The 22936-nt window shown below is 45.6% G+C and overlaps 2 protein-coding genes across 2 annotated transcripts; one reads left to right on the forward strand and one right to left on the reverse strand.

Annotated features, from left to right (window-relative positions):
• The first annotated feature begins 2443 nt into the window (after positions 1-2443).
• On the forward strand, positions 2444-12421 carry LOC308461101 (extracellular calcium-sensing receptor-like). Its single transcript, XM_080977726.1, has 5 exons — positions 2444-2935; positions 4921-5733; positions 7162-7389; positions 9706-9829; positions 10565-12421. Exons 1-5 carry the CDS (start codon positions 2678-2680, stop codon positions 11476-11478), a joined length of 2337 nt encoding a protein of 778 aa, XP_080833852.1. The 5' UTR covers positions 2444-2677; the 3' UTR covers positions 11479-12421.
• A 112-nt stretch (positions 12422-12533) lies between these two features.
• On the reverse strand, positions 12534-22561 carry LOC308461120 (snaclec convulxin subunit beta-like). The gene is made up of 7 exons (XM_080977764.1): positions 22461-22561; positions 19158-19260; positions 18289-18357; positions 16688-16797; positions 15737-15856; positions 14022-14148; positions 12534-13053 (listed from the first exon to the last, which is right to left on the reverse strand). Exons 2-7 carry the CDS (start codon positions 19222-19224, stop codon positions 12986-12988), a joined length of 561 nt encoding a protein of 186 aa, XP_080833890.1. The 5' UTR covers positions 19225-19260; positions 22461-22561; the 3' UTR covers positions 12534-12985.
• Between the last annotated feature and the right edge of the window lie 375 nt (positions 22562-22936).

Here is a 22936-nt window from a genome sequence, read left to right on the forward strand (position 1 = left end):
CTAAATGACTAAACAACAACCTGTTCTTACAGTGGCCAACCAGATTCCTATAGGAAACCCACAAGCACAACAGCACACTTCCCACTTGTGATTTCCAGGAACTGGCATTCAGGGACATAGTACATCTGACAGTTGAAGGGAAACACAGCCGTTGATAGCCTTATCCTCCATGAATTTGCAAAATCCTCTTTTAAAACCGTCCCAAGTTGGTAGCCATCGCTACATCTTATGGGGTGCAAATTAAGTAGTTTAACAATGCACTGTGGGAAGAAGTACCGTAGTTCTCCGTGTATAAGACAATGTTTTATTTATTATAAAATAATGGATAGTGAAGAAGGGAGACAATTGTCAGCCAAGGCCTGCTGTTGATTTTGGTCAACCCCCCCCCCCCCAAAAAAGTTTAACAACTCTGGGCAATCTCTTCGCCCCACCCCCCATTTTCTTAATTTGGAGTCCCCCAAAATAGGGGTTGTCTTATACACGGGGACATGTTATACACGAAAAAATACAGTACTTTCTTTTGTCTGTCCTGAATTTTCCAACATTCGGTTTTATTGGATGCTTACAAGTTCTGGTGTTAATAAGTGTGAGCAGGGGGATTTCTCCACTTTCACACCACGCACGTTGTTATGCCTCTGCATCAGGTCTCCACCTCCCCTCTTCTCTAAGCTAAATACCCCCAGATACTGTAATTTGTCTCATGGGAGTTGCTCCATCCCCTTAATAATTTTGGTTGCCCTTTTCTGAGCCTTAGCCATTGGTTAACACTTCTCACTTGGGTTTCTCACCACTGGTCGGAAGAAAAGGCCTTGTGTTTCCATGGCCCCTAAGATTTCACAGCGTACTGGCCTCCTTGGCCATCATGAGGTCTAGAAACCTATTCAAAAGAAAACAAGAGAGTCCACACCAGACACAAAATTCCACACTAATGTGAAGCTCCACATACCCAGAATTCACACATACATGCAATACAGTCCAGATATTTACCGGGAGGGATCCAATCCAGGTAACAAAGGAAAAACAAAGCATATACCATCTTTCTTTTTTCATCTCCTGGGTGAAAGAATTAACAATTACTTGATTCTCTGGCCTGACTGGATCATCTGCAGCAACCCCCTAGGAGATAAAAGTTTCAGAGGATGGAGGAATAATTTTATGCTATTAGCTGCTGTGAATGCAGAAGCCAAAGGCTGCCTTGCTGAGCAACTGGAGTCTCCAGTGTCCTGTCATCCCTCCAGAGAATCCATTTTCAAATGTGCCCTTCCTTTGTGGCGGGTGGTGACCTGTCACTCATCTTGCCTTGCTTCCTCAACTCGCCACAATTTTCCATTTGGCAGCAATGCTCCAGGGATGGTAAGAGCCAACAAAATATTATTTTGCTCTCCGAGTCAATTGAAAAAGGGAGTTTGGGGGTCTTGGGAGATTAATTGTGCATTCTGTTTTCATAGCCAAGGGAGCTGCTAGTTTCTGTCTCTTTTTCTGGTCTGGCTCACTAGCTAACACAATGTGAAATATTACTAATATTTGCCGTCAACCAAGATTCAGAGCGAAGAAAGACCTCCGTGTTACAGAGGGCCGCCTTCTTTTGATGTCACATCTATTTTCCGCGAGAGGTGAATACAGAAGATCTGCTTGCGGATCCATGAACACCCTCTTCCTAGGACTCCCATTTTTCATGCTGGTGGTCCGCACTGATGAGCGCCAGTGTCAGCTGCCAGCCCTCAGGATGGAGGCCTTTGAGAGAAGGGGAGACATCCTCATCGGAGGGCTTTTCCCGCTCCATCACCAAACATCAAGCGATGCTGTGGCCATCACCTTCACAATACCACCTAATCCCACATACTGCCACATGTCAATGTGGCGCCAGCAGCCCCTCCCAAAGGATACTGCTGGAACTGTCAATGGAAGACATCCCTCGAGGTAAATCTGGGGTGTTTGGGCTGCTTTGGAGCAGGGTGGGCGGACAATTCTCCTTTTCTCTTCTGCCTAAGGAGGGCTTGTCCACTCACACAAGCATGCACATCACCTGGGGCCTCTCTGACCAAACCTGTGATGGTGTAGCTGTTATGTGTGGGACTAGGACCTGGGAGAGACTTGGGTTCGAATCTGAGGCCTCGCCAGACTGGCAATTCATTGGGGGCGTGTTCTGTGACATGTTCTTGACCTCATAATAATGCATTAGCGGTGATTTAGCGGCCTTCACCAGACTCTTTTCGGCGACTGTTGAAATTTTACAAGCCTACCCAGATATTTAAAATGCTGGTTTCTTTTTCTTTTCTTTTTTGTAAAACCAGAAAAATCTGGATTTAATTGTTTTTACTAATAACAGAAAACAATAGAAAATTGCTTCAGTTTATTTTTTAATATAATTTTAATTAGGAGTGTGTGTTTTGTGTGTGTGTGTGTGTGTGTGTGTGTGTGTTTATACACTCTCCTCACACTCACTGGTATCTGTGTTCGGTAGCTAGTAGCCACCAATCATCAGAACCCACTGAAGACACATTTATTTACCATTCATGTCCATTAGCTATTGACTGAACAACATCTGAGGCAGGTCTATCTCAGTTGGCAGCCTGTGCAGTCCAAAGATCAATTCCTGCATTCTGACTGGAATCCCCTGCATTTTCTCCTGCTTTTCCACAGCTTGGTGCTTTGGTTTTACAAGTTCATCCAAACCATGGTATTTGCCATCAAAGAGATTAACCAGGATTCAAGCCTATTGCCCAACATCACTCTCGGCTTCCACATCTTCGATTCTTGCCAGATTCTTTCAAGAGCCCTTTTGGGTGCCACACAGTTTCTTGCGGGTGGTCAAAACGCCATCCCCAACTTTCACTGCGGCCACACCCCGCCTCAAGCTGGTCTTATAGGGGAGGCAGGCATAACCGAGTCCAGGACGATAGCTAGGTGGTTGGATCTCTATAAATACCCTCAGGTAGGAGTGGTATGGGGCTGTGAGTTCCTCTGAGGCAGGAGCTGTCCTTTTGCACTTTGCAAAATGCCAGAGCCCACAAGGATAAAACCGATTTCACACGATATCTGTGTGTTTCACATAAGTTGTGGCAAAGGAGCAAATAGCATTGTGGGACTTTTAAAAGAGTAACCAATTTTTTTGTGGCGTGTGCTTTTATGGACTTAGATGCACTGGATGAAGTGAATAACTTAATGCTTTAGACCGGCGTAGCCCATGCAGATGGGAGCCTAATCTGTAATGTGAAAGATTTTCTGAGTTTGTTTCCATGGAGTGTGGATAATAACAATAACAATAACAATAACAACAACAACAACAACAACAACAACAATAATTTATTATTTATACCCCGCCCATCTGGCTGAATTTCCCCAGCCACTCTGGGCGGCTCCCAATCAAATGTTAAAAACAGTACAGCATTAAATATTAAAAGCTTCCTTAAACAGGGCTGCCTTCAGATATCTTTTAAAGATAGGATAGCTGCTTATTTCCTTCACATCTGAAGGGAGGGTGTTCCACAGGGTGGGCGCCACTACCGAGAAGGCCCTCTGTAACCTTACTTCTTGCAATGAGGGAACTGTCAGAAGGCCCTCGGCACTGGATCTCAGTGTCTGGGATACAAGACTTAACACCTGTACATGTATTTGTTTTGGAAGACAGCACCTTATGTTTGGTAACTGTTTTTAAAAATTCACAATGAGGTTTGTTTGTTTAAAAAGAAGAAGAAGAAGCAGAAGAAATGGATTTGAGCAGTCCATCAAAGCTTTCGCTATAATAAAATCTGTAGTCTTTTAAGGGTGTTGCAATTTTGGCAGATAGTTGTAGTTGCATGGAAGGGCCAATAGAGGGCAATGTGGTTGCATGGCTTGAGTGGGAGCATTATTGTACCTGTATTTATTAGCCTGTGGCTGGGAGATGTTTACTGTGAATTTATTATTTCCATGAAATATGCCTTATATGATAATACCCTGACTAGGCCTCATGCTGTATCTAGGTGCACCTACTTGCATTACTGTCTCTCCCCGCACCCTTCCAACAATTTTTGCATCCTAGAGACTTTTCTGTTCTTCCAAGCGATGTCAGTTCCATTTTTTAAAAAAGTCTAAATGATACAGGTTTATAGGTTTTTTGAAGTCTAAATGATATTGGTTTATAAGGTGGTGTGTTCAGTGATTCTCTGGCTGAGCGCAATGTCAGCAAAAATAAAATGGCAGCATTAAAGAAAGCCATTGCCTCAGATATTCACATACACGCAAGTCCCAAGGTTCGGATATCTGAATCAGATATTCGCGTACCAAGGTGAGGGTGATAGCTGTCAACCGTCCCTTATTTGGTGGGAAAGTCCCTTATCCCAGCGCCGTGTCCCGCTGCTGTCCCTTATTGATGATGTCCCTTAAATTTCCCAGGTTTCAAAGGAAGCAGCTCCTCTCCCTCCCTCCCTGCCGGCCAGGGAGGAGGGAGGCTCCAACTGTGTTGCTTGGCTGCACTGCTCACCCAATAAGGAGTCTAAGAACGACTGGGGGGTGGAGCTTGCATGCCTTGTGCCGATCAAATCAGCTGCGTTGCCTGGGGACTCGCCTTTGCTCAGCGCTTCCCAGCGGAGAGGTGACGGTGGTTTTCCTTGCTGCATCTCCTTTGCCGGGTTGCTGCGCTGTGGGAACCACCGCTTGAGGCCTTGTTTGGCTGATGGCTGGGCTTTCTGCCTTTGGCTCGGAGGGGCTCAGAAGTTGAACATACCTGTGCCCAAAAAAATCCCTTATTTTGGCTGCTGATCCCTTATTTTCGAGGCTGCTGGTCCCTTATTTTCAAATCTGTAAGTTGACAGTTATGGTGAGGGTGCAAGTCCCTCATTCAAATAACCAAAGGTTCGTCTGACAAGTGCGTCTGCATAGGGGGACCAGCGTGCGTTTTTGTTTAACAGACGGGTGGTTTTCTCCTCTTGCGCCCAGATCAGTTACTTTGCCACGGGCCCGGTGGCCGACGACGGCTCTCAGTTCCGCTCTTTCTTCCGCACCGTCCCCAGCAACAGGCTGCAGGCCCTGGGCCTGGCTCGGCTGGTGACCCACTTTGCCTGGGTGTGGGTCGGCCTGCTCACGACGGACTCCGAATACGGGAGGCAAGGCATCGAGATTGTGCGGGAGGAGATTGTCCGGCAAGGGGCCTGCGTTGCCTTTTCGGAGCTGCTCAACAAACCGCCGGACGTGGGCAACGTCAAGAGAGTCGCCAGAAGGGTCGCAGGATCCAAGAGCCAGGTCATCGTCACCTTCTGTGGGTCTGAGGCTCAGCCTCTGCTTCTCCTGCTGCACAGCCAGGGGGTGACAGGGAAGGTTTGGCTCTGCTCCGAAGCCATGAGCCACATCGCCTTCTACAGGAACCGACAGGCCTTGCTGATGCTCAGCGGTTCGCTGGCCATCTCCCCTCGCAAACGGCCAGTCCCCGGCCTGAGGGACTTTGTAGTCCGGCTCCACCCTTCCACTTCTCCAGAAGACATCTTCATCCAGGAGTTCTGGGGCGAAGTCTTCCATTGCTGGTGGGACGCGGGCTCTGAGGAGGGGGAAAACAACAGCAGCCATTCCTGCACAGGGAAGGAGAACTTGGGGGATGGCAGGAACTCCTTTGTCGGCATGATGGGGTTCGGCTTGTCCTTCAACATCCACAACGCCATCTATGCCATCGCCCATGCCCTGCACGACATGGCGCAAGAGGAGCCAAGGGGACTGAAGAGGACCGAAGGCGGAGTTCCTGGGATCGAGCCCTGGAAGGTAATACAGTGGTACCTCGGGTTACATACGCTTCAGGTTACATACGCTTCAGGTTACAGACTCCGCTAACCCAGAAATAGTACCTCAGGTTAAGAACTTTGCTTCAGGATGAGAACAGAAATCGTGCTCCGGCGGCGCGGCGGCAACAGGAGGCCCCATTAGCTAAAGTGGTGCTTCAGGTTAAGAACAGTTTCAGGTTAAGTACGGACCTCCGGAATTAAGTACTTAACCTGAGGTACTACTGTACCAGCTGAAAGAAACGACAGGAGGAGCGCTCTTTTGCTGAGGTCCCGGCTAGAGAGTTTACAGCAGGATCTGGCTGGCCACTGTGAGAACAGGATCCTGAAATAGATAGCCCATTGGTCTGATCCAGCGGGCTCTTCTTAATGTTCTTACATTGAAATGCTTTTGGGGGGTTTCCAGAATGAGTGCAGCTTAAGGTGGCTGCCTCCAGATGTTGTTCTTCTTTATCAGATTCTCCCCCCCCCCACAAAAGAGCAGAGAGGGTTAATAGCTGAAAAAGGAACTCAGAATCCAGCATATGTTCTCCTTTTACAGAAGAGATGTGGCGAGTCCTTCCTTTGTCCCTCTTATGGGTTTTCAGCAACACCGTAAATCCTTCCCAAGCACGAACAGGGCAGGATGGAACGCACGGTGTGAAATCTCCTCATAACAGTGAAGATACAGTGGTAGCTCAGATTAAGAACTTAATTCGTTCCGTAAGTCTGTTCCAAAACCAAAGCGTTCCAAAACCAAGGCGTGCTTTCCCATAGAAAGTAATGCAAAATGGATTAATCCGTTCTAGACTTTTAAAAGGAACCCTTAAGAAAGCAATTTAACATGAATTTTACTATCTAACGAGACCGTTGATCCATAAAATGAAAGCAATAAACAATGTACTGCAGTCACACGATCAAGCAATCAGTAGCTGAAAAACAAACAAAAAAAGAGCCGCAAAAACAAAAACACAAAATAAATAGCAAAAACAGGCAGACCTCAGCGTAACACTCAAAACGGAAGTGTGGCACTCAAATCGGAAGTGAAACACTCAAAACGGAGCACGTTTGGCTTCCGAAGAAAGTTCACAAACCAGAACACTTACTTCCGGGTTTGCAGCGTTCTGGTTCCAAGTTGTTCAAGTACCAAGGTGCTTGAGAACCAAGGTACCACTGTATTCTGTTGCCAGTAACTAGCCACACGATTTGGCCAGTTAACTAGTCTAGGGCAGCATGTACATACGAGCAGAAAGCCTAATCTCTTCCCTTTAAAACTCAGGCGCCTGGAACCTTTGGCCTTCCAGACGTGGCTGAACTACAACTCCCATCTGGTCCAGCAAGTGGTTTCTTGCATGTCCTTAACTCATACAATGCGTATTTACATAGAGCACAAAACTGATGCCTGCCCCTTTCCTCCCTGCCTTGCTTCCAGTTGCTTCACTACTTGAGGAAAGTCCGTTTCAAGAACAAGGTGGGCGAGGAAGTCTCCTTTGACCAGCACGGTGACCCCCCTGCCCTCTTTGATGTCCTCAACACGCGCTACCCTTCCATGAAGAAATTCCAAGCTGTGCCAGTGGGGCAGATTGCGTTCAGCCCCTCACAAGGCGAGGAACTGAAGGTGGACGACAGCGCCATCATGTGGGCAGGAGGGAATACGCAGGTAGGACAGATTTTATCCTCCAAGGCAGGTGCGGGGGGGGGGGACGCTTTGCCCTCCAGATGCTACTAAACTACAACTCCCTGGCCATTGGCCATGCTTGCTAAGGCTGATGAGAGTTGTAGTTCAACAGCATCTGGAGGAAGGACCAGATGTTCACCATTGTGAACTTGCAATGTGAAAGGAACTGTGGATATAAACAGAATTTTATGGACAAATAGAGGACAATATGATATGCAGTGGAAAACAGTTATCGGCGGACTCCACAGAGGGGAGGAAGGAAGTCTGAGAATTAAGAGAATGCTACACTTTTTGGGGATTCTAATGTATGTGTGCATATAAAATTAAATTGTAAAACTGATTAAAAAAAATTTTTTTTTAAAAAATGTTCACCATTGCTCCTCAAAGGGCATACAGTGGTACCTCAGGTTACATACACTTCAGGTTACATACGCTTCAGGTTACAGACTCCGCTAACCCAAAAATAGTGCTTCAGGTTAAGAACTTTGCTTCAGGATGAGAACAGAAATCGGGCTCCGGCGGCACGGCAGCAGCGAGAGACCCCATTAGCTAAAGTGGTGCTTCAGGTTAAGAACAGTTTCAGGTTAAGAACGGACCTCCGGAACGAATTAAGTACTTAACCTGAGGTACCACTGTATCTATCTTGCATATGTAGATATGCAGAGAAGGAGGTTGTTGTTGTTTTAAACCTCTTATTCACTCTTCCCCAGGGGGTCAGTTCCTGTGTGAGGACTGGATGTGGCAGGGCACATGAGGGACAGGCTGTGGCTTAGTTGCAGAGCATTTTCTTTGCATGCAGAAATCCCAGGTTCAATTCCCGGCATCTCCAGATAGGCCTGTCCAAAAAGAGACACTGCCAGTCAGTGTAGACAATACTGAAGTAGGTGGGCATATGGTTTGACTTAGTCAAGGCAGCTTCCTGTGTTTGTGTGCCCTGAGGTGCATCCTGTGGTCAAGCCTGTCCAGGGAGATTTCTTTAGAATGCAGCTCCTAGGAAACGGAGGTCTTTGCTACAGCTGTCCTGTGCAGTACAGTGTATGCTGCTCTTAAAAACAAAAAGAGAAAAATAAAAAAGCAGAGAGGGTTGAGGAGGGTCCTGAGTTTTCTCACTCAGGGCCTCTGGGCAGCATCCTGATTTTGATCTACAGGATGTTGGAGGGTATGTATTTGGCTCCTTCACCAAATGTTCTCCACACCTGGGCAGGAGCAGCAGCCATGGGCCCAGTTCCCACCTGGAGGCAACTGCAGACCCTCCAAGTGTCCCTTTTCCCCAGGGACACCCCTGATTTAGAGAAACCATCTCAGTTTCTGATTGGCTCCCGGAATGTCCCACTTTCCCTTTGGATGTCCCTTGGTTTATTGGAGAAATGTTAGCGGGCATGGCAATCCTGAATAGAGAAGTTCTTTTAATTATGTTTTTATATATGTTGGAAGCTGCCCAGAGTGGCTGGGGCAACCCAGTAAGATGTGTGGGGTATAAATAGCAAGATAAAAATTATGGAATGAGACGACACATCCCTATTTTCATCGGATAAATGTTGGAGGGTTATGCAACTGTTGCACATCTCCAGGAGACTGGGGTGCCCCACTAGTGTTCTCTACTCTCGCCAAAACTACAGTTCCCAGGATTCTTGGGTGGGGGGAGCCATGATGCTTAAGCTGATAACACCATAGCTGTCAACTTACAGATTTGAAAATAAGGGACCAGCAGCCTCGAAAATAAGGGATCAGCAGCCAAAATAAGGGATTTTAGTCAACCAGCAGCCAAACGAAGCCTCAAGTGCTGGTTCCCATAGCGCAGCAACCCGGCAAAGGAGATGCAGGAAGGAAAACCACCATCACCTCTCCGCTGGGAAGCGCTGAGCAAAGGCGAGTCCCCAGGCAATGCGGCCGATTTGATCGGCACAGGGCATGCAAGCTCCACCCCCCCAGTCATTCTTAGACTCCTTATTGGGTGAGCAATGCAGCCAAGCAACACAGTTGGAGCCTCCCTCCTCCCTGGCCGGCAGGGAGGGAGAGGAGCTACTTCCTTTGAAACCCGGGAAATTTAAGGGACATCATCAATAAGGGACAGCAGCGGGACATGGCGCTGGGATAAGGGGCTGTCCCGCCAAATAAGGGACGCTTGACAGCTATGGATAACACACCAGTGTAAGCCTTTTTCATATAGATGTGGTATTTTAAAACAGAGTGTGCTTCGTCATTCATGGTCATTTTAATTGTCACAATGCAGGTAAACATTGGCTTTGCAATGAGAAATATCAAGTTTGGCAAATCTTCCTCTCCTCTCTTATTTAGGTCCCTGTCTCTGTCTGTACACCGAGTTGCCCCATGGGCCACCACAAAACCCAGCGCTTAGATATGGCTACTTGTTGCTTTGACTGTGTGCCGTGTGCAAGCGGTGAAATTTCAAACCAGACCGGTGCGTGGAATGCCCACTATAGTCACTCTGGGAAAGATTATCTATGCTACAAATATCTGTCAGTTTTATATACCTATTGTTGCTGTTTTGGCTGCCCCCCACGGCATTTAGCTAGCATTGCTAACAGCTGGGGATAGGTTGGTCCTCCATAAACTCACCAAATACTCTTTTAAAGCCATCTTGGCATCAAATCACATGTTGGAAGGAAGGAAGGAAGGAAGGAAGGAAGGAAGGAAGGAAGGAAGGAAGGAAGGTAGATTGACATAGCTTGGCCCTAAACTAGGGGCTGTTCTCATATCTTGCAGCTGAGAATTCCCAAAATTAATGACATGTTCCATCCCATAAAGAAGTCTTTCTCTTTCGTCTGTGATGATTCTCCTGCCAATCAATTGCTCAGGGTCAACCCAAGTTTAGTATTTTTGGGAGGGTGATATTTCTAACCCATTTTGCCCTACACCACAGTTCCAGACGCACTTGAATTACGCTTTGAACCTGTCCCAGTGATATACTCTGTGTACATCCAGAGACTCCCTTGTTTGGTGTAGCTTTAGAGTTTTCACAGCGTTAGACACAGACTGCAGGGCAAAAGCTAGTGAGGTCAAATAGAAGCTGAACCAAGGATTATGAAGGGCACCTGAGAGCTTTATTTCCTTTCTTATTTGGGGGGGGGGAGGGAGGGGAATTGTTTGGTTGATGCAGTGATGAGATGCTCCCCAAATCCCTCTTTCCTTCTAGATTCTTCCGCCTGCTCAAGGTGTCCCGAAGACCAGTGGCCTGGTGTGGGGCAGACACAATGTGTACCCAAAAGGGAGCTTTTTCTCCATTCCCACGAGCCTCTGGGAGCCGGTCTGGCCAGTGCCTCCATCTGCGGCTCCCTCTTGCCCGTCTTGATCCTCGGCCTCTTCGTCACTCACCGGGGGACCCCTCTGGTACGAGCCAACAGCCGAGAGCTCAGCTACCTCCTGCTCTCAGGGCTGGCACTCAGTTTCCTCTGCTGCCTGCCCTTCCTTGGGCGGCCCACACCTCGCTCCTGCTTTTGGCGCCAGGCTGCCTTTGGGCTGACCTTTGCCCTCTGCCTCTCCTGCATCCTGGCCAAGACGGCGATGGTGGTGGCAGCCTTCCGGGCCACCAGCCCTGGCAACCCCGCAAAACTGTGGCTCGGGTCCAGGACGCCCCGTGCCGTGGTCCTGCTGGGTTGCCTGCCGCAGCTTCTGCTGTGCGCCTCGTGGCTGGCCAACTCCCCTCCCACCCCCAGGAGAGATTTTCACTCCATCCCTCACGCCATATCCTTCTTCTGCGATGAAGGCTCCCCCAGTGCATTCTGGGGCATGCTGGCTTACCTGAGCGTGCTGGCGGCGCTCAGCTGGGCTGGGGCCTTCCTGGCACGGAATCTCCCCGACGCCTTCAACGAGGCCTGGCTCATCTGTTTCAGCTTGTTGGGGTGCCTTGGGGTGTGGCTGGCCTTCATCCCTGCTTACCTCACCTCCAGAGCATGGTACACAGCAGCCACAGAGGCCTTCGCCATCCTAGCCTCCAGCTCAGCCTTGCTTTGTGGGATGTTTTTCCCCAAGTGCTACATCTTGTTGTGGCACCCTGAGCTGAACACCAGGAGGTTCCTCATGAGAAGGGAAACGCACGCCAGCGCTTAACGTGACCTTAAGCGCGAGCGGGAAAAGACTCTAGGGATGTTGAGTTTTGCCTGCGGATGTTTCTCCCTCATTCTCAAGATTCACCTGCTGGTATCTGAAGAGGTCGGTCAAACAAATCCGGCTCGGGCAGACGCAAGCCAGATGCATCAAACACTCAGTTTTCCCATTCTGGAAAATGGGGGTAGAAGTGATCTTGTTCACGGTGTTACTGCAAGGATGAAGCTCACAGCAAATCGAAAAAAAGACGCATCAAATATGAGCTGTGGGAGACATCCCCAGAAATTGACATTTAATATTTAATATTTTCATTTGGGGAGATGGGGTTGGAGCATGGGTAGGCAAACTAAGGCCCAGGGGCCGAATCCGGCCCGTGGATGATCCGGGAATCAGCGTGTTTTTACATGAGTAGAATGTGTACTTTTATTTAAAATGCATCTCTGGGTTATTTGTGGGGCCTGCCTGGTGTTTTTTAAATGGGTAGAATGTGTACTTTTATTTAAAATTCATCTCTGAATTTATTTGTGGTGCATAGGAATTTGTTCATTTTTTCCCCTTCAAAATATAGTCTGGCCCCTCACGAGGTCTGAGGGACAGTGGACCGGCCCCCTGCTGGAAAAGGTTGCTGACCCCTGGGTTGGAGGGAGCTCAAACTTGCCATAAACGTTTTTAGAATTCAAAGCCTACCTTGCTCCCTTATAAATGGGCTCATGTCTAGATTGCCTTTAGGGACTGGGGAACAGGACATCACTGTGGTCTACCCCATCTGTGAGACATATTTCGCTAGTTCTGTCCTCTGGCACCTAAATGCCTGTCTTTTGCAACAGGTACAAATATTTATTTTTTGTGTTTTAACATTTTGTATTGTTTGATCATTACTGTTGGGATTATCAAGTTTTTGGGGAGTTTAATCTGGATTTCATTTTGTTGGTTGTGATGTCATAGTTTTGTGTGATTAAAAAAAAAATATTGTGCGATTTATTATTTTGGTTAGCCCCTTCAGCCTTTTTTTTTTTTTTTAAGTACGAGAGATAAATTTAGTAAAACAGTCAAGCTGCTCAGCCGTACCCTGTTTTTAATATTTGCTCCAAATCATTTCAGAAAACATGCATGTACATTTTCAGCCCATCCTGCAAATGAGAAATAAATAGTGTAGCTGCTTCCCATTTAATTTCCTGGATTTTCCCTTGCCACATCGACAGATGTAACATTCTCACAACCAGTATTCAAAGGAGGAACACAGTACACTCATCGCTGGACTGTTTCACTTCAGAATGCAAGTGGGGCATCACACTTCTGAAGTCAAAAATTCTCTATGGGTCAGAAGCATTTTCCTAACTCTGTGAAATTCAAAAGTTCACTATTCGGTTGGCTATGATCTGAGAGTAATTGTTTGGACATCCATCTGCTCCAGAACAATTTCAGCTACCGGAATAATAGTCGCTAAGCAAAGGCACACAATAGCTTCTTAAAACCAGATGCAGTTCTCCTTTATCCCTAGGGTGCATCCTCAATACAGAAGGTATTTGCAGACGTACATGTGTTGATTACTCTTAGGTTCATCGATCCAGTAAATACCTAAAAGAAAGATGAGGCAGCTGAAAAAGGGGACCAAGAAATCTGAGTAGCAGCATATATGACATCAGGTGTGGGGAGGGGTCAAGTTTGACCTGTGGGCCAGAGGTTATCCAACCCTGATTTCCAGTATCTCAGTGGCTGAGCATCTTCTCTGCATGCACAAGGCCCCGGGCACAATCCTCAGCATCTCCAGATAGGGCTGGGAAACACTCCTGCCTGGAGCCCTAGAGAGTCACTACCAGAGCCCCACTCATAATACTAATAATTTTATTATTTATACTCCGTCCATCTGGCTGGGTTTCCCCAGCCACTCTGGGTGACTTCCAACAGAACACTAAAAACAGAACAAAACTTCAAACATGAAAAACTTCCCTAAACAGGGCTGCCTTCAGATGTCTTCTAAAAGTCAGATAGTTGTTTACTTCCTTGACATTTGATGGGAGGGCATTCCACAGGGCGGGCGCCACTACCAAGAAGGCCCTCTGCCTGGTTCCCTTCAACCTCACTTCTCACAGGGAGGGAGCCGCCAGAAGGCCCTCGGCGCTGGACCTCAGTGTCCGGGCAGAATGATGGGGGTGGAGATGCTCCTTCAGGTATACTGGGCCGAGGCCATTTAGGGCTTTAAAGGTCAGCACCAACACTTTGAATTGTGCTCGGAAACGTACTTAAACTTAAACTCAGTTTAAGGCGGCTTTCTAGGTCCATTTCGGCAGTGCACTGTGTTGCATTTTATTTTGTGGTACATCACCGTGCAACTCTTGTGCTGAGGGGCAGTATAAAGAACTGCAATAAATACATAGCACAAGAATCGTACAGAGGCAGACCTCACCTCTGTTCTGCTTCAAAGGTCAATCTATCTCTCCACCATCAATTTCCATTATTTCCATGCAACAGTGGAAGTTGGTTGGCTGATATGTGGTGAGTGCACTCAAGGTGTGTACCCGGCTATGCCTACCCCTGCCCCGAACCTTTATCTTTTGATCTGTTGACTGCCAGTGCCATGGGTATCGGAGGGTTGCTCGGTCTTAAAGGCTGTCCAAATTTCTCATACCGCCACGTGGAGTTATCAGTCCATCTCCAGGGCGCTGCTGGATCCTACGGAACAAACAGTGAAAAGAAGAATTAGCATTATGAACCAGGAGAGGCCACTGCTTGAGAAAGTCATGAAACACTCCTATACCTACAGAGGTAAGACCCATTCAGTTCAATCAAACTTAAAGGTAAAGGTAAAGGGACCCCTGACCATTAGGTCCAGTCGTGGCCAACTCTGGGGTTGCGGTGCTCATCTCGCTTTATTGGCCGAGGGAGCCAGCGTACAGCTTCCGGGTCATGTGGCCAGCATGACTAAGCCTGGCGAACCAGAGCAGCGCATGGAAATGCCGTTTACCTTCCCACCGGAGTGGTACCTATTTATCTACTTGCACTTTGACGTGTTTTCGAACTGCTAGGTTGGCAGGAGCAGGGACTGAGCAACAGGAGCTCACTCTGTCGTGGGGATTCGAATCACTGACCTTCTGATCCGCAAACCCTAGGCTCTGTGGTTTAACCCACAGCGCCACCTGCGTCCGGCCCGCGTTCAATCGAACTTACTCCCAGGTAATTGAGCCTCACGCGTCAACCCTTTACTCCTTTTCCTGGCAGTAAGTCCCATCGAATTCAGTTGGAATTACTCTAGAATATGCGACTGCAGTGGCAAGAATGTTGTTTTCCCAAAAATGGAAAGAAGAAGAAGTCCCGACGAAAGAAGAATGGATACAAAAACTTACGGAATACGCAAAGATGGTGAAACTTACCAGAAAAATAAGAAATCAAGATACTTTTTATAAAAGAATGGAAATGGTCTATCAAATATTTACAAATAAACTGTAAACAGATAATAACATTGGCAAGATTATTATAATAACCTACAGTTTTATAAGAGTATACATTTAAAGGAGATGAATAAATGATTAAGTTAATTTGGACTATGCAGAAAATATAAAAAACAAATTTAAGGAACCACAAAAGAGGGGGAAGTAAGTCGAGTTTTGAAATGATTGTAAAATTATTGAGATATATAAAATTGAAATTCATAAATATTTTTTAAAAAATAATAATTACTCTAGAATAGACACATGGAATATTGAACTCTTTAAAGTCACGAGAAGTGAGGTGGGAACATCAATGTCATATACAGTGGTACCTCGGGTTAAGAACTTAATTCATTCTGGAGGTCTGTTCTTAACCTGAAACTGTTCTTAACCTGAGGTACCACTTTAGCTAACGGGGCCTCCCGCTGCTGCCGCGCGATTTCTGTTCTCATCCTGAAGCAAAATTCTTAACCCAAGGTACTATTTCTGGGTTAGAAGAGACTGTAACCTGAAGCGTCTGTAACCCGAGGTACCACTGTACAGGAAGTTATCTATATATGCCTTTCTGAAGAGCTTTTGAAATTTCCCCGCTCGTCTGCCCCAAGTAGACAACTGACCTGAAGAAAACCTTTGATGCATTTTTTCACTCTTTCACAATCGGGTGCCCACCAGAAGATGCTTCACCTACCACCACCACCACCAGATGTGTTGGCCAAAGTCAAAACTCACTTCCCTCAATGCTGAGACAAGTAAATCTTCCACCAGCACTTCCCGTGGTGTAATAAGCTGTGGATGTGAGCAATACTAACAGTGGACCACTCCCTTGTTCTTACATCAGTTCCCTCTGCGCCAATCCAGTAACGCGTCCGTTGCCCCATCACGTGAAAGATGAAGCTTTGCTCGTCATCGCTATGAACAGAGGCTAGATGGGTACCGAATCTCTCACAGTTCTCCTGATATGAAATAAGAAGAGTAGCATTGGTGGGACTGCAGTCTCTTTCCAGAGCATGAAAAACTTTAAAAAGTCACAGTTTTTTAATCTTGTGGTGTGGTTTCTCTAACTAAATAATCTGTACAAAGGTCCATATGTATTACCTTCGTGTGGTTATATTTGTTGTTTGTAATGTTTAATGGAAATAATGGGGGGAAATCCACACATTAGGAGAAAGCGTGCATAAGAATGCATCTGTTGGTGAAAAATAACATAAAATGCATTAGATGCGGGAAAATACCAAACAAAAATGTGTATTTCAGGCAAAATTGCATACAAAAAAGGTGTTTTTATATTTTGATTTTGTTCTGTGAACTGCCCTGAGACCTCCGGGTATAGGGGAGTATATAAATTCACCAAATAAAATAAAAAAATAAATATTAGGAGAAATTTGCACTACGGTGCTGATGAATTTTCATGAGGATTTTCATGAGTTTTCATTCATTTTTAAAAAGTAACACAAATTGATACCAAAATGTGGATGACTGTGCCTGAGAAAATGATAAACTTATAGAAAGTGAAACTGACAGATTTGTTAATCCATTATTATTATTATTATTATTATTACCATCATCATCATCAACAACAACTTATTAGTTTTCTTGCAAATGCAAACATTAAAATAATCACAAAACAAAGCAAAGAAAAATCTAAAACATGTCCACATTTTTAAAAGGCAGGATTAAAATATCCCATCCACAAAAAGTTAGGATCACATATGTTTGGATCTCCTAATCTATCCACTGGTTTTTGAAGATTCTTACACACACACACACACACACACACAATGTACCTTAACTGTACTCCAGTCGTGAGTGTCGCCTGTGACTGGTAGGTAACAAGCATCTTTGTATTGAAACCAGGCATTGGCACAACATCCCTGAGTGCAAGGACAAACGAGTCCTGGAAAGGAAGGAAGCAGTTTTCTATGAGAGGACAGGGCAAGGGCAGAACATCTGCTTTGCATGCAGAAAGTCCCAGGTTCAGTCCCCAGCATCTCCAGGTAGGGATGGGAATTTCCGCTGTCTGAAAGCCCTGGAGAGCTTCTGCCAGTCAGTGCAGACAGCACTGGGCTAGATTGACCCGTGGGTTAACTCAGCACCACTCATTTCAGGGGGTGAATTTATGCAAATTTCTTCCTTGAGGGATCTTTTAAAAGGGTGGAAAAGAGATAGAGATAGATAGATGATAGATAGATAGATAGATGATAGATAGATAGACAGATAGATAGATAGATAGATAGATAGATAGATAGATAGATAGATAGATGATAGATAGATAGATAGATAGATAGATAGATAATAGATAGCTAGATAGATGATAGATAGATAGATAGATAGATAGATAGATAGATAGATAATGGATAGATAGATGATAGATAGATAGATAGATAGATAGATAGATAGATAGATGATAGATTGATATATGATAGATAGATAGATAGATAGATAGATAGATAGATAGATAGATGATAGATAGATGATAGATAGATAGATAGATAGATAGATAGATGATAGATAGATAGATAGATAGATGATAGATAGATAGATAGATTACAGATGGATAGAAAGATAGATGACAGGCAGGCAGGCAGACGACAAAAGACTTTTGACAGCTGATGTCTTTCTGGTGGTGAGTCTCCCTCCATGGGAACTAAGAAAGCGAGGCAATGATCAGATGAGCTTATTCATCCAGAGTACAGTGGAACCTTGGTTCTCGAATATTTCGGCTCCCAAACACCAAAAATCCGGAAGTAAGTGTTTCAGTTTTTGAACGCTTTTCAGAAGCTAAACGTCTGATGCAGTTGTCGGCTATGGTCAGCGGCGTAGCATGGGTTGTCAGCACCCGGGGCAAGGCAAGTAATTTGCGCCCCCTAACCCCTAACCTGCCGCCGCTGCCAGCTTCTTCTTGCTGCTGCCTGGTCTGGGCTGGTGTGGTTCTCTCCCGCGCTCAGCGCTGCGCTGGGCGGCCGCTGCACTGTCCCTCCCCCAGATAGTCCCTCGCTCTCTCTCCGCACCACACGCCTGGCACCCACCCCCTCCACAGTGGGTGGCGACCCAGTGGCTCGGATCGGATTCGCACAGCCAGCACTGCAGTGAGAGAGAGTGAGTGAGCCAGGTAGGGGCAGAGAGCTGTGAGTGCGAGCGCCCCCCCCAGATGTTGCGCCCGGTGCGGCCAGCCCCCCTGCACCCCCCACGCTACCCCACTGGCTATGGTTTCCAGGGTACCTGGAATTTTTGAATGTTTCAGAAGTTGAACAGACTTCCGGAATGGATTATGTTCGAGAACCAAGGTACCATTGTATATGGATCCTGGGCAGATGCATGGACCACGCTAACCCTCAATTCTGGCCCTAACAACTTATTGACTCACAGCAAAATGATACACACAGACCTGGCCTCTCCGTAGATCTGCCATCGTCTTCACCACTGTTCTCAACTGTTTCCATGGAGTCTCCAGAACCTTAGCAGAAAACATTTTCTTTTTTTTTGTTTTTTTTGTTATAGTGATTTTAAAAAAAAATCATGCAGAAAGAAGAAGAGTAACATATTGGGTTGTATCTACTGTTGGCCCTATTCACAGAAGGCCCACTGGGTGGCATGCAATACTAGTCCTACTCAGAGTTGACCCACTGAAGTTAACAGACATGACTAACTGAGTCTCCTATGAGTCAGACATAATTGAATACAACCCATTAAAACTGGTGGGCATGGCTGTCAGGTGCATGAATTTCAGTTCTCGACTCCAAGTCGGACTTAGCTGGATACAACCCACAGCCATTAACCCACAAGGAAAAAGAAGAGATTTAACTCTCATTTTAAAGTACAGTATGCAATATGGTATCTCGTCATCACCAAACTTCTTATTTCACTATTACAGTGGTACCTCAGGTTACAGACGCTTCAGTTTACAGACTCCGCTGACTCAGAAATAGTGCTTCAGGTTAAGAACTTTGCTTCAGGATGAGAACAGAAATCGGGCTCCCGCGGCATGGCAGCAGCAGGAGGCCCCATTAGGTAAAGTGGTGCTTCAGGTTAAGAACAGTTTCAGGTTAAGTACGGACCTCAGGAACGAATTAAGTACTTAACCTGAGGTACCACTGTATTCTTATTTTTTTATTATCATTAATAATAATATGAGGCAAGCTCACCAAGGACTAGCGACTGAGGAGTGGGGCACAACAGAGGATGCTTTGCCTACCACCCCCAGTCCGAAAAACAACCCCGGAGCCATCTCTGCCTGTCCTTTCCTGATAGCCTTACCTGCCACCACGGTGCCTGCAATCACCAGAGTGATGGGCAGGAGAACTTGGGCAGGCCACACCACCATCTCTGATGAGGAGGATTCGGGAACGTGGAAGCTCTGCTATGGAGGCAAACGGTGCTGAAAAAGGCAAAACTACTTCCAAACAAACCCCAACCTTTCTCATTTAAAGCACATTGTCCCGCAAACTACCGAGTGGGATGCTGGGAGTGGTAGCTCTGCGAGGGGCAAACTGCAGTCTCTGGAATTCTTTGGGGAAAGCCGTGACTGTAAAAGTGGTATAAATGTCTGTATGGTGTAGACTGTGACCTAAGTTGAGGTGAGGTTTCCTGCAGGGTCCTCCAGCTGAGAAAACTCCTTTTCCCTCCTCTTATGATACCATAAGAGCTAGTGCTAGTGTAAATGGTTTTCGTTTTGTTTTTAAGTGTGACTGGGCTGATCTGCCTTGAAGAACTGTGTGATAATAAGCGGGAACCCATTGCATTTCATTTCAAAACATTTATTAGGCTTGGGGGTAGCATAAGAATAGTAATATAAGATAAATAGAAAATTCTTGGAAGAAATTATTAGGCTTAGGGGTAGAATAAGAATATGTGCTAGTAAATATTAAGGATTAGAATAGGAATAAAGGAGAAGAGGTTAGTAAATGAAAGGAGTTAATATTATTGGAAATATGAATTTGGAGAACTGTTAAACAGGTGTTATAATGAAATTCAGTTAGAGGGGATTTGAGGAAGTCAGTTATTAATGTAATGAAATTAGGGATTTGAAGTATTAACTCTTTTTTATGTCTTTTTTTCTTTGTTCTATGTCTTGTAATGTTTTTCTTTTTTCTTTGTGATAAATGTGAAAACCAATATTTTTTTAAACAACATCAACAACCCTGCTCTTCCTTGAAGGAGCTGGGGACAAGGAACCCGTCCACTTCTTCACAACAACCTTATGTGGTTGCTTAAGATGGAAAATAAAAGGATGGGTAAGGCACTTTACACTCAATATGCCAGCAAATTTGGAAAACTCAGCAGTGGCCAGAGGACTGGAGAAGATCAGTCTACATCCCAATCCCAAAGAAGGGCAGTGCCAAAGAATGCTCCAACTACCGCACAATTGCACTCATTTCACATGCTAGCAAGGTTATGCTTAAAATTCTACAAGGCAGGCTTAAGCAGTACATGGACTAAGAACTCCCAGAAGTGCAAGCTGGATTTTGAAGGGGCAGAGGAACCAGAGACCAAATTGCAAACACGCGCTGGATTATGGAGAAAGCTAGAGAGTTCCAGAAAGACATCTACTTCTGCTTCATTGACTATGCAAAAGCCTTTGACTGTGTCGACCACAGCAAACTATGGCAAGTTCTTAAAGAAATGGGAGTGCCTGATCACCTCATCTGTCTCCTGAGAAATCTCTATGTGGGACAAGAAGCTACAGTTAGAACTGGATATGGAACAACTGATTGGTTCAAAATTGGGAAAGGAGTACGGCAAGGCTGTATATTGTCTCCCTGCTTATTTAGCTTATATGCAGAATTCATCATGCAAAAGGCTGGGCTGGATGAATCCCAAGCCAGAATTAAGATCGCCAGAAGAAATATCAACAACCTCAGATATGCAGATGACACAACCTTGATGGCAGAAAGTGAAGAGGAATTAAAGAACCTTTTAATGAGGGTGAAAGAGGAGAGCGCAAAATATGGTCTGAAGCTCAACATCAAAAAAACGAAGATCATGGCCACTGGTCCCATCACCTCCTGGCAAATAGAAGGGGAAGAAATGGAGGCAGTGAGAGATTTTACTTTCTTGGGCTCCATGATTACTGCAGATGGTGACAGCAGTCATGAAATTAAAAGACGCCTGCTCCTTGGGAGAAAGGCGATGGCAAACCTAGACAGCATCTTAAAAAGCAGAGACATCACCTTGCCAACAAAAGTCCATATAGTTAAAGCCATGGTTTTGCCAGTAGTGATGTATGGAAGTGAGAGCTGGACCATAAAGAAGGCTGATCACCGAAGAATCAATGCTTTTGAATTATGGTCTGGAGGAGACTCTTGAGAGTCCCATGGACTGCAAGAAGATCAAACGCATCCATTCTGAAGGAAATCAGCCCTGAGTGCTCACTGGAAGGACAGATCCTGAAGCTGAGGCTCCAATACTTTGGCCACCTCATAAGAAGAGATGACTCCCTGGAAAAGACCCTGATGTTGGGAAAGATGGAGGGCACAAGGAGAAGGGGACGACAGAGGATGAGGTGGTTGGACAGTGTTCTCGAAGCTACCAGCATGAGCCTGACCAAACTGCGGGAGGCAGTGGAAGACAGGAGTGCCTGGCGTGCTCTGGTCCATGGGGTCACGAAGAGTCGGACACGACTAAACAACAACAAGGCCCTTTATGGTTCTATGGTTCATAAAGGATTTGAAGCAAGTCTTCTTAAGCCTAGCCTGACACTCTTGGTACATCACACCCAACTGAAGAATGCTTCACTTGCTGAATTTCTGCCCTGGGGCACAGCTGTTAATAGAGCCCCAGCAGAATAATCAAGAATCTGGTGCAGTTCTGAGCCGAGGCTTTCGCCCAGAATTACATTTCCACGTTGGGGAAGGATTTCACCTGTTTGGCAAACCCTCCAACATTTCACAGAGAATATTAGGGACACCCCGGTTTCAGAACCTCACAGAGCTACAATTCTCATAGTGGTTTAATCTATCCCTTTTTCCAGGGAACTCTGAAAATTGTAGGCGGGTAGGGGGTTCTCCTAGCAACTCTCAGCACCCTTAATAAACTACAGTTCCCAGGATGCTTTGGGGCTACAGCCATGACTGTATCACAATGCTTTAAATGTAAAGCTTGGATGTGGCTGCTAGTCACCCACCATATGAATTTGCCCAAAGGTATATAAGTGTCAGTTAGGGGATTACATGCAAATTAAAATTAGCACCTGTAGTTTTGTGTCATGGGCCTGCGTTCCAAGTCCTTAATTTTTTAAAAAAATCATTTTTATTGATTTTCCAATAAAAAACATCCAATTAATATATCCAATCATAATACTCCAATTAAAATAAAAAAAACTAAATTAAAAAAAACCAAATTATAGTCCAAATTATAATTCTTAATTTTTCAGAGCTCCCCATGGTCTGGATCTCTGAAGCATATCTCCCCATCTCAGTACTGCCTCTCCTCATTATTTCCATATTTCCCCACATCTCAATTTTGACGCTTTATAATTCTCCATCCCTGAGTCCACGTCCCAAGTCCTTTAAATAGGTACAAAAGGTCATGGCACCCCAGCCTGAAACGCATGCCGTATACCTGATGGTCTAAGTTGGATGCTTCCACTTGGTAGCTGGATGGTTTTCCAGGGAACAGCCTTTCTGCTGGGTTGTATTTATACACTAGGAGCAGCTGTGTTTGCTATGCCGCTGATACAGACAAGCAGCATTAAAAGAAATGGGGAAATTGGGCCAATTTCGGGGGTCCTTTGTTGTTGCTCTTCCACTCAGTATCAGGTAACACGGCGGATAAACTAGCTGAATGGATTGTGGACATCAAGCATGATGCTTGTTCTGTAAATGCATTTGTGACTAACTAAAGGACCTTCTCCTTCCCGATGGACCCACTCGGGTGTTAAGATTGGCAAAAGATAGCAGACCCTCGAAGTGGACCGAAAGTTTAAGATAATCACATTTTCTTATTTTATGTAAACGGCAAGTGGAAAATCAGAAGTTCCCCTTTTGTATTTTTTGCTAATGTTTCTTTTCTTTTGCTTTCTTTTATCTTTCACTTTC

The sequence above is a fragment of the Podarcis pityusensis genome, assembly GCF_964106645.2.
Source record: "Podarcis pityusensis genome assembly, chromosome: 13".
NCBI lineage: Eukaryota > Metazoa > Chordata > Lepidosauria > Squamata > Lacertidae > Podarcis > Podarcis pityusensis.

Coding starts and splice junctions, on each gene's coding strand:
- LOC308461101 (XM_080977726.1), top strand. CDS start 2,678: ATGGTATTTGCCATCAAAGAGATTAACCAGGATTCAAGCCTATTGCCC. Junction 5,734..7,161: donor CTGGGATCGAGCCCTGGAAG/GTAATACAGTGG, acceptor CCTTGCTTCCAG/TTGCTTCACTACTTGAGGAA. Junction 9,830..10,564: donor TGAAATTTCAAACCAGACCG/GTGCGTGGAATG, acceptor CTTTCCTTCTAG/ATTCTTCCGCCTGCTCAAGG.
- LOC308461120 (XM_080977764.1), bottom strand. CDS start 19,224: ATGGTGGTGTGGCCTGCCCAAGTTCTCCTGCCCATCACTCTGGTGATT. Junction 18,358..19,157: donor TGCAGGCACCGTGGTGGCAG/GTAAGGCTATCA, acceptor TTTTCTGCTAAG/GTTCTGGAGACTCCATGGAA. Junction 16,798..18,288: donor CAGATCTACGGAGAGGCCAG/GTCTGTGTGTAT, acceptor CTTCCTTTCCAG/GACTCGTTTGTCCTTGCACT.